General features: G+C 36.1%; 1 protein-coding gene across 5 annotated transcripts; it reads left to right on the forward strand.

Moving 5' to 3' along the window:
• The first annotated feature begins 8,522 nt into the window (after positions 1-8,522).
• On the forward strand, positions 8,523-19,868 carry ntaq1 (N-terminal glutamine amidase 1). Of its 5 annotated transcripts, none has more exons than XM_072912572.1 (7): positions 8,523-8,794; positions 10,077-10,176; positions 13,496-13,546; positions 13,737-13,885; positions 18,895-19,019; positions 19,114-19,231; positions 19,262-19,868. In XM_072912572.1, the coding sequence occupies exons 1-6, from the start codon at positions 8,733-8,735 to the stop codon at positions 19,224-19,226; spliced, it is 600 nt and encodes a 199-aa protein (XP_072768673.1). In that variant the 5' UTR covers positions 8,523-8,732; the 3' UTR covers positions 19,227-19,231; positions 19,262-19,868. The 5 variants fall into 5 exon arrangements, with proteins under 5 accessions (XP_072768673.1, XP_072768672.1, XP_061787096.1 ...); XM_072912573.1 differs by having other exon boundaries at positions 8,533-8,568; positions 8,622-8,794; positions 19,114-19,868; XM_072912574.1 differs by having other exon boundaries at positions 8,539-8,568; positions 8,622-8,772; positions 19,114-19,868.
• The last annotated feature ends 51 nt before the right edge of the window (positions 19,869-19,919 follow it).

Genomic DNA, 19,919 nt, shown 5'->3' on the forward strand with positions numbered 1-19,919 from the left:
TTTTATTACACACAGTGATACAGGATAGGATATTAGGGAGAGTGATACAGGATAGGATATTAGGGAGAGTGATACAGGATAGGATATTAGGGAGAGTGATACAGGACAGGATATTACACAGCCATACAGGATATGATATGCTGGACTTTCAAGTACTTTGTAGTAGTACTGCATGCTAGTAATCACCTGCTGGACTTTCAAGTACTTTGTAGTAGTACTGCATGCTAGTAATCACCTGCTGGACTTTCAAGTACTTTGTAGTAGTACTGCATGCTAGTAATCACCTGCTGGACTTTCAAGTACTTTGTAGTAGTACTGCATGCTAGTAATCACCTGCTGGACTTTCAAGTACTTTGTAGTAGTACTGCATGCTAGTAATCACCTGCTGGACTTTCAAGTACTTTGTAGTAGTACTGCATGCTAGTAATCACCTGCTGGACTTTCAAGTACTTTGTAGTAGTACTGCATGCTAGTAATCACCTGCTGGACTTTCAAGTACTTTGTAGTAGTACTGCATGCTAGTAATCACCTGCTGGACTTTCAAGTACTTTTCATCATGAGTACTTTGTAGTAGTACTACATGCAGGCCTGGTCCCAGTCAGAGCCAGAATACAGATATGAATATTGTCCAAAAGGGACAAGCGGTAGGAAATGGATAGATGTCGTGTAACAATAGGATTGGTTACAATCATTGAGATGTAAACAGGTAGGTGGACACGCCCCTTTGAGATGTAAACAGGTAGGTGGACACGCCCCTTTGAGATGTAAACAGGTAGGTGGACACGCCCCTTTGAGATGTAAACAGGTAGGTGGACACGCCCCTTTGAGATGTAAACAGGTAGGTGGACACGCCCCTTTGAGATGTAAACAGGTAGGTGGACACGCCCCTTTGAGATGCGAGCTGACGTCATCCAAAGCTAGTAGGGGCGTGTCAGAAGATTCGTAAGAAAATAAATGTTTTATAGAATACCATGTAGTAGAAAATAAATGTTTTATTGAATATCATCCATCCATCCATCCATCCATTTTTTACTGCTTGTCCCTTTTGGGGTCGTGGGTACCATGTAGTAGAAAATAAATATTTAATAGAATACCATGTAGTAGAAAATAAATATTTGATAGAATAGCATGTAGTAGAAAATAAATATTTGATAGAATAGCATGTAGTAGAAAATAAATATTTGATAGAATACCATGTAGTAGAAAAGAAGGAAGATGATTCAGTATTCCAGAAGCATACATGTCATAAAAACATTGTAACAAAACGAAAGTATTTAAGATTCTTTTTGAATTAGTCTTTGATTGTCACGGCTCTCCTGACTTTACATGTGCAAGTTGAATATTATTATTGAACAAGAATAAATATTGAATATTCTTGAACAAGAATGAAATATTGAATATTATTCTTGAACAAGAATTAAATATTGAATATTCTTGAAAAAGAATGAATATTGAATATTATTCTTGAAGAAGAATAAAATATTGAATATTATTCTTGAACAAGAATTAAATATTGAATATAATTCTTGAACATGAATGAATATTGAATATTATTCTTGAACAAGAATGAAATATTGAATATTATTCTTGAAGAAGAATGAAATATTGAATATAATTCTTCAACATGAATGAATATTGAATATTATTCTCGAACAAGAATGAAATATTGAATATTATTCTTGAAAAAGAATGAAATATTGAATATTATTCTTGAAAAATAATGAATATTGAATATTATTCTTGAACAAGAATGAAATATTGAATATTATTCTTGAAGAAGAATAAAATATTGAATATTATTCTTGAACAAGAATTAAATATTGAATATTATTCTTGAACAAGAATTAAATATTGAATATAATTCTTGAACATGAATGAATATTGAATATTATTATTGAACAAGAATGAAATATTGAATATTATTCTTGAAGAAGAATGAAATATTGAATATAATTCTTCAACATGAATGAATATTGAATATTATTCTCGAACAAGAATGAAATATTGAATATTATTCTTGAACAAGAATGAAATATTGAATATTATTCTTGAACAAGAATTAAATATTGAATATTATTCTTGAAAAAGAATGAATATTGAATATTATTCTTGAAAAATAATGAATATTGAATATTATTCTTGAAGAAGAATTAAATATTGAATATTATTCTCGAACAAGAATGAAATATTGAATATTATTCTTGAACAAGAATGAAATATTGAATATTATTCTTGAACAAGAATTAAATATTGAATATTATTCTTGAAAAAGAATGAATATTGAATATTATTCTTGAACAAGAATTAAATATTGAATATTATTCTTGAAAAATAATGAATATTGAATATTATTCTTGAAGAAGAATTAAATATTGAATATTATTCTTGAACAAGAATGAAATATTGAATATTATTCTTGAAGAAGAATGAAATATTGAATATAATTCTTCAACATGAATGAATATTGAATATTATTCTCGAACAAGAATGAAATATTGAATATTATTCTTGAACAAGAATGAAATATTGAATATTATTCTTGAACAAGAATTAAATATTGAATATTATTCTTGAAAAAGAATGAATATTGAATATTATTCTTGAACAAGAATTAAATATTGAATATTATTCTTGAAAAAGAATGAATATTGAATATTATTCTTGAAGAAGAATTAAATATTGAATATTATTCTTGAACAAGAATGAAATATTGAATATTATTCTTGAAGAAGAATGAATATTGAATATTATTCTTGAAGAAGAATGAAATATTGAATATTATTCTTGAAGAAGAATGGAATATTGAATATTATTCTTGAAAAAGAATGAATATTGAATATTTTTCTTGAAGAAGAATGAAATATTGAATATTATTCTTGAACAAGAATTAAATATTGAATATTCTTGAAAAAGAATGAATATTGAATATTATTCTTGAACAAGAATGAAATATTGAATATTATTCTTGAACAAGAATTAAATATTGAATATTATTCTTGAAAAAGAATGAATATTGAATATTTTTCTTGAAGAAGAATGAAATATTGAATATAATTCTTCAACATGAATGAATATTGAATATTATTCTTGAACAAGAATGAAATATTGAATATTATTCTTGAACAAGAATTAAATATTGAATATTATTCTTGAACAAGAATTAAATATTGAATATTATTCTTGAACAAGAATGAAATATTGAATATTATTCTTGAAGAAGAATGAAATATTGAATATTATTCTTGAAGAAGAATGAAATATTGAATATTATTCTTGAACAAGAATTAAATATTGAATATTATTCTTGAAGAAGAATGAAATATTGAATATTATTCTTGAACAAGAATGAAATATTGAATATTATTCTTGAACAAGAATGAAATATTGAATATTATTCTTGAACAAGAATGAAATATAGAATATTATTCTTGAAGAAGAATGAAATATTGAATATTATTCTTGAAGAAGAATGAAATATTGAATATTATTCTTGAAGAAGAATGAAATATTGAATATTATTCTTGAACAAGAATTAAATATTGAATATTATTCTTGAACAAGAATTAAATATTGAATATTATTCTTGAACAAGAATTAAATATTGAATATTATTCTTGAACAAGAATTAAATATTGAATATTATTCTTGAACAAGAATTAAATATCAGAAGTTTCATCATAAAACATCAACTTGAGTCTAGGTCAGGGGTCGGCAACCCGCGGCTCCGGAGCCGCACGCGGCTCTTTGATCACTCTGATGCGGCTCAGCTGCATACTTGCCGACCTCCCGATTTTCCTGGGAGATTTCCGGATGTCAGTGCCTCTCCCCGGGGCAAATATTCTCCCAATTTCACCTTAACAATAATATTAAGGGTGTGCCGTGATGGTACAGCATTTAGCGCCCCCTACAACCTGCACAAACAGCGTGCCAGCCCAGCCACACGTTGTATGAGGCTTCTGCTTGCACACTTAAGTAACAGCAAGGCATACTTGGTCAACAGCCATACAGGTCACACTGACGGTGGCCGTATAAAACAACTTTAACACTCTTACTAATATGCGCCACACTGTGAACCAACACCAAAGAAGAATGACAAACGCATTTCTTCCAAAATGTGTTTGTTGAATGTGTTTTTTTAAGACAACATAAACACTACAGAACAAATACCCAGAATCCCATGCAGCCTTAACTCTTCCGGGCTACATTATACACCCCATGATTTATGTCCTAACTTGTTCACCGGTCCTCACATGGAAGGTACTTTTCCCTGTTGATGTCTCAAGAAGGGTAGAAATACAAGAACACACACACACACACACACACACACACACACACACACACTGTGGTAGCCTGTTGCCAGGTCCCCTAGTGAAAGGTGACGTATCCCTCACATTTAAATCCCCCTTTATGAGGGTCATTCCTGCAAACGTGACACTAAATGTTGTGACATTTTTAACAAGAAACTTCTGCCGATGCTCAAAGACGAGTGATCCATTCTGTTTATTTCCTTTGTTTCGTGTTGAAGTAAGAAAAACAATAAAATATTGTGGAACGTTCTCACTATGTTTAGCGGCCATTTCAGTTTTGCTGCGAGTGGACTTTAATGACATGTAATCGCTCCCGACACACAAAATATTTCTGTATGAAATGATCCACCTGACTGGCCCGCGTGTATTAGCGCTAATAACGCGGTCGTTACTTGTCAACAATGTCCAGAGCTCTTGTCAAGAACATGATTAATGGCTCGCGCTTTCTTCAACTTTGGCATTTCAGGGGGACTTCTTAAGGAGCCGCTCGCTCAGCGGACCGCGAACTTAATGTTTAGCGCGTCAAACGTTAAAAATGATCTTAACGTGTCCCCAATTAGTGGATGAATGGTGCACTGTTTACATAATGCATGAGTATTACAGGAGGATACAAAGGTTAGCAACTAGGGATGTCCGATAAATGCGTTAAAATGTAATATCAAAAATGATCGGTATCGGTTTTTTTATTATCGGTATCGTTTTATTTATTTATTTATTTTTTATTAAATCAACATAAAAAAACACAAGATACACTTACAATTAGTGCACCAACCTAAAAAACCTTCCTCCCCCATTTACACTCATTCACACAAAAGGCTTGTTTCTTTCTGTTATTAATATTCTGGTTCCTACATTGTATATCAATAATAATAAATAATTTAATAATAATAACAATAATAAAATCATTGAATAAAAATGAATCTAAGTTAGTAAATAATTCTAGCATAATAATAATAAAATAATTGAATAATAATAACAATCATTGAATAAAAATGAATGTAAATTAGTAAATAATTCTAGCATACTAATAAAATAATTGAATACAAATGAATGTAAGTTAAAAAATAATTCTAACATAGTAATAATAAAATAACTGAATAAAAATGAATGTAAATTAATATATAATTCTAGCATAATCATAAAATATTTGAATAAAAATGAATGTAAGTTCATAAATAATTATAGCATAATAATAGTAAAATAATCGAATCAAAATTAATGTAAATTAGTAAATAATTCTAGCATACTAATAAAATAATTGAATACAAATGAATGTAAGTTAAAAAATAATTCTAACATAATAATAATAAAATAATTGAATAAAAATGAATGTAAATTAATATGTAATTCTAGCATAATCATAAAATATTTGAATACAAATGAATGTAAGTTAATAAATAATTCTAACATAATAATAATAATAAAATAATCGAATCAAAATGAATGTAAATTAGTAAATAATTATAGTATAATAATAAAATAATTGAATAAAAATGAATGTAAGTTAATAAATAATTCTGGCATAATAATAATAAAATAATCTAATACAAGTGAATGTACGTTAGTAAATAATTTCAGCATAATACTAAAATAATTGAATAAAAATGAATGTAAGTTAGTAAATAATTCTAGCAGAATAATAATAAAATAATTGAATAATAATAACAATAATAAAATCATTGAATAAAAATGAATGTAAATTAATATATAATTCTAGCATAATCATAAAATATTTGAATAAAAATGAATGTAAGTTCATAAATAATTCTAACATAGTAATGATAAAATAACTGAATAAAAATGAATGTAAATTAATATATAATTCTAGCATAATCATAAAATATTTGAATAAAAATGAATGTAAGTTAATAAATAATTATAGCATAATAATAATAAAATAATCGAATCAAAATTAATGTAAATTAGTAAATAATTCTAGCATACTAATAAAATAATTGAATACAAATGAATGTAAGTTAAAAAATAATTCTAACATAATAATAATAAATAAATTGAATAAAAATGAATGTAAATTAATATATAATTCTAGCATAATCATAAAATATTTGAAGAAAAATGAATGTAAGTTAATAAATAATTCTAACATAATAATAATAATAAATAAATTGAATAAAAATGAATGTAAATTAATATATAATTCTAGCATAATCATAAAATATTTGAAGAAAAATGAATGTAAGTTAATAAATAATTCTAACATAATAATAATAATAAAATAATCGAATCAAAATGAATGTAAATTAGTAAATAATTATAGTATAATAATAAAATAATTGAATAAAAATGAATGTAAATTAATAAATAATTCTGGCATAATAATAATAAAATAATCTAATACAAGTGAATGTACGTTAGTAAATAATTTCAGCATAATACTAAAATAATTGAATAAAAATGAATGTAAATTAGTAAATAATTCTAGCAGAATAATAATAAAATAATTGAATAATAATAACAATAATAAAATCATTGAATAAAAATGAATGTAAATTAGTAAATAATTCTAGCATACTAATAAAATAATTGAATACAAATGAATGTAAGTTAAAAAATAATTCTAACATAGTAATAATAAAATAACTGAATAAAAATGAATGTAAATTAATATATAATTCTAGCATAATCATAAAATATTTGAATAAAAATGAATGTAAGTTAATAAATAATTATAGCACAATAATAATAAAATAATTTAATCAAAATTAATGTAAATTAGTAAATAATTCTAGCATACTAATAAAATAATTGAATACAAATGAATGTAAGTTAAAAAATAATTCTAACATAATAATAATAAAATAATTGAATAAAAATGAATGTAAATTAATATATAATTCTAGCATAATCATAAAATATTTGAATAAAAATGAATGTAAGTTAATAAATAATTCTAACATAATAATAAAATAATCGAATCAAAATGAATGTAAATTAGTAAATAATTATAGTATAATAATAAAATAATTGAATAAAAATGAATGTAAGTTAATAAATAATTCTGGCATAATAATAATAAAATAATCTAATACAAGTGAATGTACGTTAGTAAATAACTTCAGCATAATACTAAAATAATTGAATAAAAATGAATGTAAGTTAGTAAATAATTCTAACATAATGATAATAATAAAATAATCGAATCAAAATGAATGTAAATTAGTAAATAATTATAGTATAATAATAAAATAATTGAATAAAAATGAATGTAAGTTAATAAATAATTCTGGCATAATAATAATAAAATAATCGAATACAAGTGAATGTACGTTAGTAAATAATTTCAGCATAATACTAAAATAATTGAATAAAAATGAATGTAAGTTAGTAAATAATTCTAGCAGAATAATATTAAAATCATTGAATACAACTGAATGTAAGTTAGTAAATAATTCTAGCATAATAATAAAATAATTGAATAATAATAACAATACTAAAATCATTGAATAAAAATGAATGTAAATTAGTAAATAATTCTAACATAATAATAAAATAATTGAATACAAATGCACTAACATTACATTTTTATATTAAGGTTTGTGCCGCGTGTCTGGTTTATACATAGCACAAAGCAAAAAAAAAACTTTGTATGCATTTGTATGTTATTTCATTTTAAATTTCAAAAGAGTTTTGTGGCTCCCATTGTTTTCTTGAATTAGTGAAACTGGTCAAAACGGCTCTTTGACTGGTAAAGGTTGCCGACCCCTGGACTTGGACTAGTTGTTTACAAACCATACTGCGCATGCGTGCTTTCGCTGTCATCTTAGAAGCATCTACGGTGCGCCGTTGCTGTCAAAATACATGACAACGTTTTTTATGTTACAAAATCTTCACTTAATCATTCTTATGATTGCAACGAAATGTCACTCAAATGTGTGTGTCTTTTGTCAGATGCTATTTCTTGATTAATAAATCCTATTAAACTAATGCAACGACATTTTAATACAAAAGTATAAAATGTTAACGCGAGCTTCAATTTATCTGCTAATCCTATGCGTACTTGTGATTAAACACTAACAAACAATGTGATTAAACAATAACACAATGTGATTAAACATTAACACAATGTGATTAAACAATAACACAATGTGATTAAACAATAACACAATGTGATTAAACAGCTTGTTCGAACGCGTTTAGTAACCACAGAGATCGCTCTATTCAAATAAAGAGACTCCGAACGTCTCATTTCCCATGTACCTGAACGCACCATCAACTACGGAATCCTATGTGGTCTTTGAAGGTAACACGTCACATCGTGTTCATCAATAATCAATAATCATCCATCAATTACAGCCGAGGACACACAAATACAAATAATTGGGGAGTTTTGCACGAAGGGACCGAGAAGGTGGAGCTGTGGCCGCTTGGATCGTTCACGTAAGACGCATCAGTGGCACAACATGAATGAAGGAAGACAAGATGGCGGCACCGACTCGCGACAAATGTGAATATACCAGCTGTTATTGGTAAATAGCAACACTTTACCAGTGTTATTGGTAAATAGCAACACTTTACCAGTGTTATTGCTAAATATCAACACTTTACCAGTGTTATTGCTAAATATCAACACTTTACCAGTGTTATTGGTAAATATCAACACTTTACCAGTGTTATTGGTAAATATCAACACTTTACCAGTGTTATTGGTAAATAGCAACACTTTACCAGTGTTATTGGTAAATAGCAACACTTTACCAGTGTTATTGGTAAATATCAACACTTTACCAGCTGTTAATGCTAAATATCAACACTTTACCAGTGTTATTGCTAAATATCAACACTTTACCAGTGTTATTGCTAAATATCAACACTTTACCAGTGTTATTGGTAAATATCAACACTTTACCAGTGTTATTGCTAAATATCAACACTTTACCAGTGTTATTGCTAAATATCAACACTTTATTTGTTGTTATTGTTGATGTTGTATTTTTATTCACAACTATACTACTGACAGTATTGTTGATGTTGTACTTTTATTCACAACTATACTACCGACAGTATTGTTGATGTTGTACTTTTATTCACAACTATACTACCGACAGTATTGTTGATGTTGTACTTTTATTCACAACTATACTACTGACAGTATTGTTGATGTTGTATTTTTATTCACAACTATACTACTGACAGTATTGTTGATGTTGTACTTTTATTCACAACTATACTACTGACAGTATTGTTGATGTTGTACTTTTATTCACAACTATACTACCGACAGTATTGTTGATGTTGTACTTTTATTCACAACTATACTACTGACAGTATTGTTGATGTTGTATTTTTATTCACAACTATACTACTGACAGTATTGTTGATGTTGTATTTTTATTCACAACTATACTACTGACAGTATTGTTGATGTTGTACTTTTATTCACAACTATACTACTGACAGTATTGTTGATGTTGTACTTTTATTCACAACTATACTACCGACAGTATTGTTGATGTTGTACTTTTATTCACAACTATACTACCGACAGTATTGTTGATGTTGTACTTTTATTCACAACTATACTACTGACAGTATTGTTGATGTTGTACTTTTATTCACAACTATACTACTGACAGTATTGTTGATGTTGTACTTTTATTCACAACTATACTACCGACAGTATTGTTGATGTTGTACTTTTATTCACAACTATACTACTGACAGTATTGTTGATGTTGTATTTTTATTCACAACTATACTACTGACAGTATTGTTGATGTTGTACTTTGAGTGCATTATTGTGTGTTTTAGTGAAGAAAATGTTTGGAAAGTTTGTGAGTTCATCAGGAAGGAGAAAAGTTTTCCTCTGGAAGAATTCTTTGTGATTTTCATTTCCAACGACAACAAAATGGTAAGAATATTTTATACTTCTTAGTAGTAGTAATACTTCTAATTGTTGTGTGTCAGCAACTTTGTTAGTACTTAGTAATATTCCCCGTTTGTACTTAGTAATACTCCTTGTTAGTACTTAGTAATATTCCCTGTTTGTACTTAGTAATGCTCCTTGTTAGTACTTAGTAATATTCCCTTTTTTTACTTAGTAATATTCCCTGTCAGTACTTAGTAAATTTCCCTGTTAGTACTTAGTAATATTTCCTGTTAGTACTTAGTAATATTCCCTGTTTTTACTTAGTAATATTTCCTGTTAATACTTAGTAATATGCCCTGTTAGTACTTAGTAATATTCCCTGTTTTTATTTGTCAGTACTTAGTAATTTTCCCTGTTAGTACTTAGTAATATTCACTGTTAGTACTTAGTAATATTCCCTGTTTTTACTTAGCAATATTCCCTGTTTTTACTTAGTAATACTCCCTGTTAGTACTTAGTAATACTCCCTGTTAGTACTTAGTAATACTCCCTGTCAGTACTTAGTAATATTCCCTGTTAGGGTTAGTGATATTTGGATAGTACAGACTTAATTGATCCATAATGAGGATCAAGTAGTGATTGTTTTGTTGTCATCTTCACTTTGTCTCCAGCTTAACTTCTGCTGGAGGCTGTTTGATGTTTGTGTGTGTCAGGTTCCACTGTGGGAGCATTATTGATGTTTGTGTGTGTCAGGTTCCACTGTGGGAGCATTATTGATGTTTGTGTGTGTCAGGTTCCACTGTGGGAGCATTATTGATGTTTGTGTGTGTCAGGTTCCACTGTGGGAGCATTATTGATGTTTGTGTGTGTCAGGTTCCACTGTAGGAGCATTATTGATGTTTGTGTGTGTCAGGTTCCACTGTGGGAGCATTATTGATGTTTGTGTGTGTCAGGTTCCACTGTGGGAGCATTATTGATGTTTGTGTGTGTCAGGTTCCACTGTGGGAGCATTATTGATGTTTGTGTGTGTCAGGTTCCACTGTGGGAGCATTATTGATGTTTGTGTGTGTCAGGTTCCACTGTGGGAGCATTATTGATGTTTGTGTGTGTCAGGTTCCACTGTAGGAGCATTATTGATGTTTGTGGGAGCATTATTGATGTTTGTGTGTGTCAGGTTCCACTGTGGGAGCATTATTGATGTTTGTGTGTGTCAGGTTCCACTGTAGGAGCATTATTGATGTTTGTGTGTGTCAGGTTCCACTGTGGGAGCATTATTGATGTTTGTGTGTGTCAGGTTCCACTGTGGGAGCATTATTGATGTTTGTGGGAGCATTATTGATGTTTGTGTGTGTCAGGTTCCACTGTGGGAGCATTATTGATGTTTGTGTGTGTCAGGTTCCACTGTAGGAGCATTATTGATGTTTGTGTGTGTCAGGTTCCACTGTGGGAGCATTATTGATGTTTGTGTGTGTCAGGTTCCACTGTGGGAGCATTATTGATGTTTGTGTGTGTCAGGTTCCACTGTGGGAGCATTATTGATGTTTGTGTGTGTCAGGTTCCACTGTGGGAGCATTATTGATGTTTGTGTGTGTCAGGTTCCACTGTAGGAGCATTATTGATGTTTGTGGGAGCATTATTGATGTTTGTGTGTGTCAGGTTCCACTGTGGGAGCATTATTGATGTTTGTGTGTGTCAGGTTTCACTGTAGGAGCATTATTGATGTTTGTGTGTGTCAGGTTCCACTGTGGGAGCATTATTGATGTTTGTGTGTGTCAGGTTCCACTGTGGGAGCATTATTGATGTTTGTGGGAGCATTATTGATGTTTGTGTGTGTCAGGTTCCACTGTAGGAGCATTATTGATGTTTGTGTGTCAGGTTCCACTGTGGGAGCATTATTGATGTTTGTGTGTGTCAGGTTCCACTGTGGGAGCATTATTGATGTTTGTGTGTGTCAGGTTCCACTGTGGGAGCATTATTGATGTTTGTGTGTGTCAGGTTCCACTGTGGGAGCATTATTGATGTTTGTGTGTGTCAGGTTCCACTGTAGGAGCATTATTGATGTTTGTGGGAGCATTATTGATGTTTGTGTGTGTCAGGTTCCACTGTGGGAGCATTATTGATGTTTGTGTGTGTCAGGTTCCACTGTGGGAGCATTATTGATGTTTGTGGGAGCATTATTGATGTTTGTGTGTGTCAGGTTCCACTGTGGGAGCATTATTGATGTTTGTGTGTGTCAGGTTCCACTGTAGGAGCATTATTGATGTTTGTGTGTGTCAGGTTCCACTGTGGGAGCATTATTGATGTTTGTGTGTGTCAGGTTCCACTGTGGGAGCATTATTGATGTTTGTGTGTGTCAGGTTCCACTGTGGGAGCATTATTGATGTTTGTGTGTGTCAGGTTCCACTGTGGGAGCATTATTGATGTTTGTGTGTGTCAGGTTCCACTGTAGGAGCATTATTGATGTTTGTGTGTGTCAGGTTCCACTGTGGGAGCAATATTGATGTTTGTGTGTGTCAGGTTCCACTGTGGGAGCATTATTGATGTTTGTGGGAGCATTATTGATGTTTGTGTGTGTCAGGTTCCACTGTGGGAGCATTATTGATGTTTGTGTGTGTCAGGTTCCACTGTGGGAGCATTATTGATGTATGTGTGTGTCAGGTTCCACTGTGGGAGCATTATTGATGTTTGTGTGTGTCAGGTTCCACTGTAGGAGCATTATTGATGTTTGTGTGTGTCAGGTTCCACTGTGGGAGCATTATTGATGTTTGTGTGTGTCAGGTTCCACTGTGGGAGCATTATTGATGTTTGTGGGAGCATTATTGATGTTTGTGTGTGTCAGGTTCCACTGTGGGAGCATTATTGATGTTTGTGTGTGTCAGGTTCCACTGTAGGAGCATTATTGATGTTTGTGTGTGTCAGGTTCCACTGTGGGAGCATTATTGATGTATGTGTGTGTCAGGTTCCACTGTGGGAGCATTATTGATGTTTGTGTGTGTCAGGTTCCACTGTAGGAGCATTATTGATGTTTGTGTGTGTCAGGTTCCACTGTGGGAGCATTATTGATGTTTGTGTGTGTCAGGTTCCACTGTGGGAGCATTATTGATGTTTGTGGGAGCATTATTGATGTTTGTGTGTGTCAGGTTCCACTGTGGGAGCATTATTGATGTTTGTGTGTGTCAGGTTCCACTGTAGGAGCATTATTGATGTTTGTGTGTGTCAGGTTCCACTGTGGGAGCATTATTGATGTTTGTGTGTGTCAGGTTCCACTGTGGGAGCATTATTGATGTTTGTGTGTGTCAGGTTCCACTGTGGGAGCATTATTGATGTTTGTGGGAGCATTATTGATGTTTGTGTGTGTCAGGTTCCACTGTGGGAGCAGAAGTCTGCACAAGGACAGCAGCCTGTCATCTGGGTAAGAACCAAAGTTCTCCTACACGCTTGCTTCTCACAAGTCATGTTTCTGCAGGACTATCATGTGGTTCTGTTCCATGTTTCTGCAGGACTATCATGTGGTTCTGTTCCATGTTTCTGCAGGACTATCATGTGGTACTATTCCATGTTTCTGCAGGACTATCATGTGGTTCTGTTCCATGTTTCTGCAGGACTATCATGTGGTTCTGCTTCACGTCTGCGCTAGCTCTGAAGCCTTCTTGTATGATTTGGACTCCGTTCTGCCGTTTCCCTGCAACCTGAAGATGTATGCTAAGCACGCCTTACGCACTGACCACAGCCTCTCACCAGAGTACCACAGGTAGCCACACCCTAGTACCACATATAACTACTCACCTAGTACCACAGGTAGCCACACCCTAGTACCACATATAACTACTCACCTAGTACCACAGGTAGCCACACCCTAGTACCACATATAGCTACACACCTAGTACCACAGATGGTCACACCCTAGTACCACAGGTAGCCACACCCTAGTACCACATATAGATACTCACCTAGTACCACATGAAGTCACACCCTAGTACCACAGGTAGCCACACCCTAGTACCACATATAGATACTCACCTAGTACCACATGAAGTCACACCCTAGTACCACAGCCTCTCACCCAAGTACCACAGGTAGCCACAACGTAGTACCACATATAGCTACTCACCTAGTACCACATGGAGTCACACCCTAGTACCACAGCCTCTCACCCTCGTACCACAGGTAGCCACACCCTCGTACCAGATTTAGCTACTCACCTAGTACCACATATAGCTACTCACCTAGTACCACAGTGAGTCACACCCTAGTACCACATGTAGTCACACCCTAGTACCACATATAGCTACTCACCTAGTACCTTAGATAGTCACACCCTAGTACCTTAGATAGTCACACCCTAGTACCACAGGTAGTTGCACCCTAGTACCACTGATAGTCACACCCTAGTACCACATGGAGCCACACCCTAGTACCACAGAGGGTCTCACCCGAGTACCACAGGTAGCCACAACAGAGTAGCACATATAGCTACACACCTAGTACCACATGGAGTCACACCCTAGTACCACTTGGAGTCACAACCTAATACCACATATAGCCACACACCTAGTACCACATGGAGCCACACCCTAGTACCACAGAGGGTCTCACCCGAGTACCACAGGTAGCCACAACAGAGTAGCACATATAGCTACACACCTAGTACCACATGGAGTCACACCCTAGTACCACTTGGAGTCACACCCTAATACCACATATAGCCACACACCTTGTACCACATGGAGTCAAACCCTAGTACCACATGGAGTCACACCCAAGTACCACATGAAGCCACACCCCAGTACCACATGTTGCCACACCCTAGTACCGCATGGAGCCATACCCTAGTACCACATTTAGCCACACCCTAGTACCACATGTAGTCACACCCTAGTACCACATGTAGCCACACCCTAGTACCACATGTAGCCACACCCTAGTACCACATGGAGTCAAACCCTAGTACCACATGGAGTCAAACCCTAGTACCACATGGAGTCACACCCAAGTACCACATGAAGCCACACCCTAGTACCACATGTTGCCACACCCTAGTACCACATGGAGCCATACCCTAGTACCACATGTAGCCACACCCTAGTACCACATGTAGCCACACCTTAGTACCACATGTAGCCACACCCTAGTACCACATATAGCTACACACCTAGTACCACAGCTAGCCACACCCTAATACCACATGGAGTCAAACCCTAATACCACATGGAGTCACACCCTAGTACCACATGGAGTCAAACCCTAGTACCACATGGAGTCACACCCAAGTACCACATGAAGCCACACCCCAGTACCACATGTTGCCACACCCTAGTACCACATGGAGCCATACCCTAGTACCACATGTAGTCACACCCTAGTACCACATGTAGCCACACCCTAGTACCACATGGAGTCAAACCCTAGTACCACATGGAGTCAAACCCTAGTACCACATGGAGTCAAACCCTAGTACCACATGGAGTCACACCCAAGTACCACATGAAGCCACACCCTAGTACCACATGTTGCCACACCCTAGTACCACATGGAGCCATACCCTAGTACCACATGTAGCCACACCCTAGTACCACATGTAGCCACACCCTAGTACCACATGTAGCCACACCCTAGTACCACATGTAGCCACACCCTAGTACCACAGGCAGTCACACCCTAGTACCACATGGTGCCACACCCTAGTACCACATATAGCTACACACCTAGTACCACAGCTAGCCACACCCTAATACCACATGGAGTCAAACCCTAATACCACATGGAGTCACACCCTAGTACCACATGGAGCCATACCCTAGTACCACATGTAGCCACACCCTAGTACCACATGTAGTCACACCCTAGTACCACATGTAGCCACACCCTAGTACCACATGTAGCCACACCCTAGTACCACAGGTAGTCACACCCTAGTATCACATGGTGCCACACCCTAGTACCACATATAGCTACACACCTAGTACCACAGTTAGCCACACCCTAATACCACATGGTGTCAAACCCTAATACCACATGGAGTCACACCCTAGTACCACATGGTGTCAAACCCTAATACCACATGGTGTCAAACCCTAATACCACATGGAGTCACACCCTAATACCACATGGAGTCACACCCTAGTACCACATGGAGCCACACCCTAGTACCACATGGAGCCGCAACCTCGTACCACAGGTAGTCACCCCTAGTACCATAGGTAGTCACGCCCTAGTACCACATATAGCTACACACCTAGTACCACAGGTAGCCACACCCTAGTACCACATGGAGCCACAACCTAGTACCACATGTAGCCACAACCTGGGACCACATGGAGTCACACCCTAGGACCACATGTAGTCACACCCTAGTACCACAGGTAGTCACACACTAGGACCACATGTAGCCACACCCTAGTACCACATGTAGTCACACCCTAGGACCACAGGTAGTCACACCCTAGTACCACATGGTGCCACACCCTAGTACCACATATAGCTACACACCTAGTACCACAGTTAGCCACACCCTAATACCACATGGTGTCAAACCCTAATACCACATGGTGTCAAACCCTAATACCACATGGAGTCACACCCTAGTACCACATGGAGCCACACCCTAGTACCACATGGAGCCGCAACCTCGTACCACAGGTAGTCACCCCTAGTACCATAGGTAGTCACGCCCTAGTACCACATATAGCTACACACCTAGTACCACAGGTAGCCACACCCTAGTACCACATGGAGCCACAACCTAGTACCACATGTAGCCACAACCTGGGACCACATGGAGTCACACCCTAGGACCACATGTAGTCACACCCTAGTACCACAGGTAGTCACACACTAGGACCACATGTAGCCACACCCTAGTACCACATGTAGTCACACCCTAGGACCACAGGTAGTCACACACTAGGACCACATGTAGCCACACCCTAGTACCACATGTAGCCACACCCTAGTACCACATGTAGCCACACCCTAGTACCACATGTAGCCACACCATATTACCACATGTAGTCACACCCTAGTACCACAGGTAGTCACACTCTAGTACCACATGTAGTCACACCCTAATACCACAAGTTGTCACACCCTAGTACCACATGTAGTCAGACCCTTGTACCACAGGTAGTCACACTATAGTACCACTGGTAGTCAATCCCTAGTACCACATGTAGTCACACCCTAGTACCACAGGTAGTCACACTCTAGTACCACATGGAGCCACACCCTAGTACCACAGGTACTCACACTCTAGTACCACATGTAGTCACACTCTAGTACCACAGGTAGTCACACTCTAGTACCACATGTAGTCACACTCTAGTACCACAGGTAGTCACACTCTAGTACCTCAGGTAGTCACACTCTAGTACCACATGTAGTCACACTCTAGTACCACAGGTAGTCACACTCTAGTACCACATGTAGTCACACTCTAGTACCACATGTAGTCACACTCTAGTACCACAGGTAGTCACACTCTAGTACCACATGTAGTCACACTCTAGTACCACAGGTAGTCACACTCTAGTACCTCAGGTAGTCACACTCTAGTACCACATGTAGTCACACTCTAGTACCACATGTAGTCACACTCTAGTACCACATGTAGTCACACTCTAGTACCACAGGTAGTCACACTCTAGTACCACATGTAGTCACACTCTAGTACCACAGGTAGTCACACTCTAGTACCTCAGGTAGTCACACTCTAGTACCACATGTAGTCACACTCTAGTACCACATGTAGTCACACTCTAGTACCACATGTAGTCACACTCTAGTACCACAGGTAGTCACACTCTAGTACCACATGTAGTCACACTCTAGTACCACAGGTAGTCACACTCTAGTACCTCAGGTAGTCACACTCTAGTACCACATGTAGTCACACTCTAGTACCACAGGTAGTCACACTCTAGTACCTCAGGTAGTCACACTCTAGTACCACATGTAGTCACACTCTAGTACCACATGTAGTCACACTCTAGTACCACATGTAGTCACACTCTAGTACCACAGGTAGTCACACTCTAGTACCACATGTAGTCACACTCTAGTACCACATGTAGTCACAGTCTAGTACCTCAGGTAGTCACACTCTAGTACCACAGGTAGTCACACTCTAGTACCACATGTAGTCACACTCTAGTACCACATGTAGTCACACTCTAGTACCACAGGTAGTCACACACTAGTACCACATGTAGTCACACTCTAGTACCACAGGTAGTCACAGTCTAGTACCACATGGAGCTACATTGGCAGCACTTTGACACTTCCTGCTTGTCAAGGCCATGACTGTTGTCACACAGGAAGTTGCGTGTGGTCCCCGCTGACTGTTTCCTGTTGAACTTTGACACTTCCTGTTGCACACAGGAAGTTGCGTGTGGTCCCCGCTGACTGCTTCCTGTTGAACTTTGACACTTCCTGTTGCACACAGGAAGTTGCGTGTGGTCCCCGCTGACTGTTTCCTGTTGAAATTTGACACTTCCTGTTGCACACAGGAAGTTGCGTGTGGTCCCCGCTGACTGTTTCCTGTTGAACTTTGACACTTCCTGTTGCACACAGGAAGTTGCGTGTGGTCCCCGCTGACTGTTTCCTGTTGAAATTTGACACTTCCTGTTGCACACAGGAAGTTGCGTGTGGTCCCCGCTGACTGTTTCCTGTTGAACTTTGACACTTCCTGTTGCACACAGGAAGTTGCGTGTGGTCCCCGCTGACTGCTTCCTGTTGAACTTTGACACTTCCTGTTGCACACAGGAAGTTGCGTGTGGTCCCCGCTGACTGCTTCCTGTTGAACTTTGCGTCTGATCGCTCGCACATGAAGAAGGAGGACGGGTCCTGGACGATGCCCCCCCCACCTTACCCACCAATCCGCACTGCAGGTCAAAGTTCATGTGTAAAACATGTGAGGTGGTCATGTGACCTGCTTGATGCTCCTCCCCCTCATGTGACCTGCTTGATGCTCCTCCCCCTCAGACTCCAGCATGAACCTGCAGCTCTTCATCAGCATGGAACCTTCTGTGGGATGGGGACACATTTTCACTCTGGACCACTTCCTGTGCCACTTCCTCAAAGACCCCTGTGTGTAAGTGTACGTGTACGTGTACGTGTGCGTGTACGTGTGCGTGTGCGTGTGTGTGTGTAAGTGTACCTGTGCGAGTGCGTGTGTGTAAGTGTGTGTTTAAGTGTGTGTGCGTGCGTGCGTGTGTGTATGTTAGGGTTGTCTTGATACCAACATTTTGTTACCAGTACCAAAATGTATTTGGATACTTTTCTAAATAAAGGGGTGCACAAAAAATGTCATTATTGTCTTTATTGTAGCAGAAAATGTTAGTGTACATGAAACATATGTTTATTATTGTCATTTAGTCCTTAAATAAAATAGACAACTTGTCTTTTAGTAGTAAGTAAACAAACAAAGACTCCTAATTAGTCGTATGCAGTAACATATTGTGTCATTTATACATCTATTATTTTGTACACATTATGAAGGAAAAACTGTAAAAATGGATTATTAATCTACTTGTTCTTTTACTGTTAATATCTGTTTGTTTTCTCTCTTAACATGTTCTATCTCCACTTCTGTTAAAATGTAATAATCACTTATTCTTCTCTTCTTTGATACTTGACATTAGTTTTGGATGATACCACACATTTAGGTATGGATCATGTCGATAACAAGTAGTTACAGGATCATACATTGGTCAATGTATGCGACTGGAGCCAACGAAGAGGACGTTGTGGTAAACTTGACCGTTTACTTGCAACATTTCTTCACAAAC

This window comes from Nerophis lumbriciformis, linkage group LG37 (assembly GCF_033978685.3).
Source record: "Nerophis lumbriciformis linkage group LG37, RoL_Nlum_v2.1, whole genome shotgun sequence".
Taxonomy (NCBI): Eukaryota; Metazoa; Chordata; class Actinopteri; order Syngnathiformes; family Syngnathidae; genus Nerophis; species Nerophis lumbriciformis.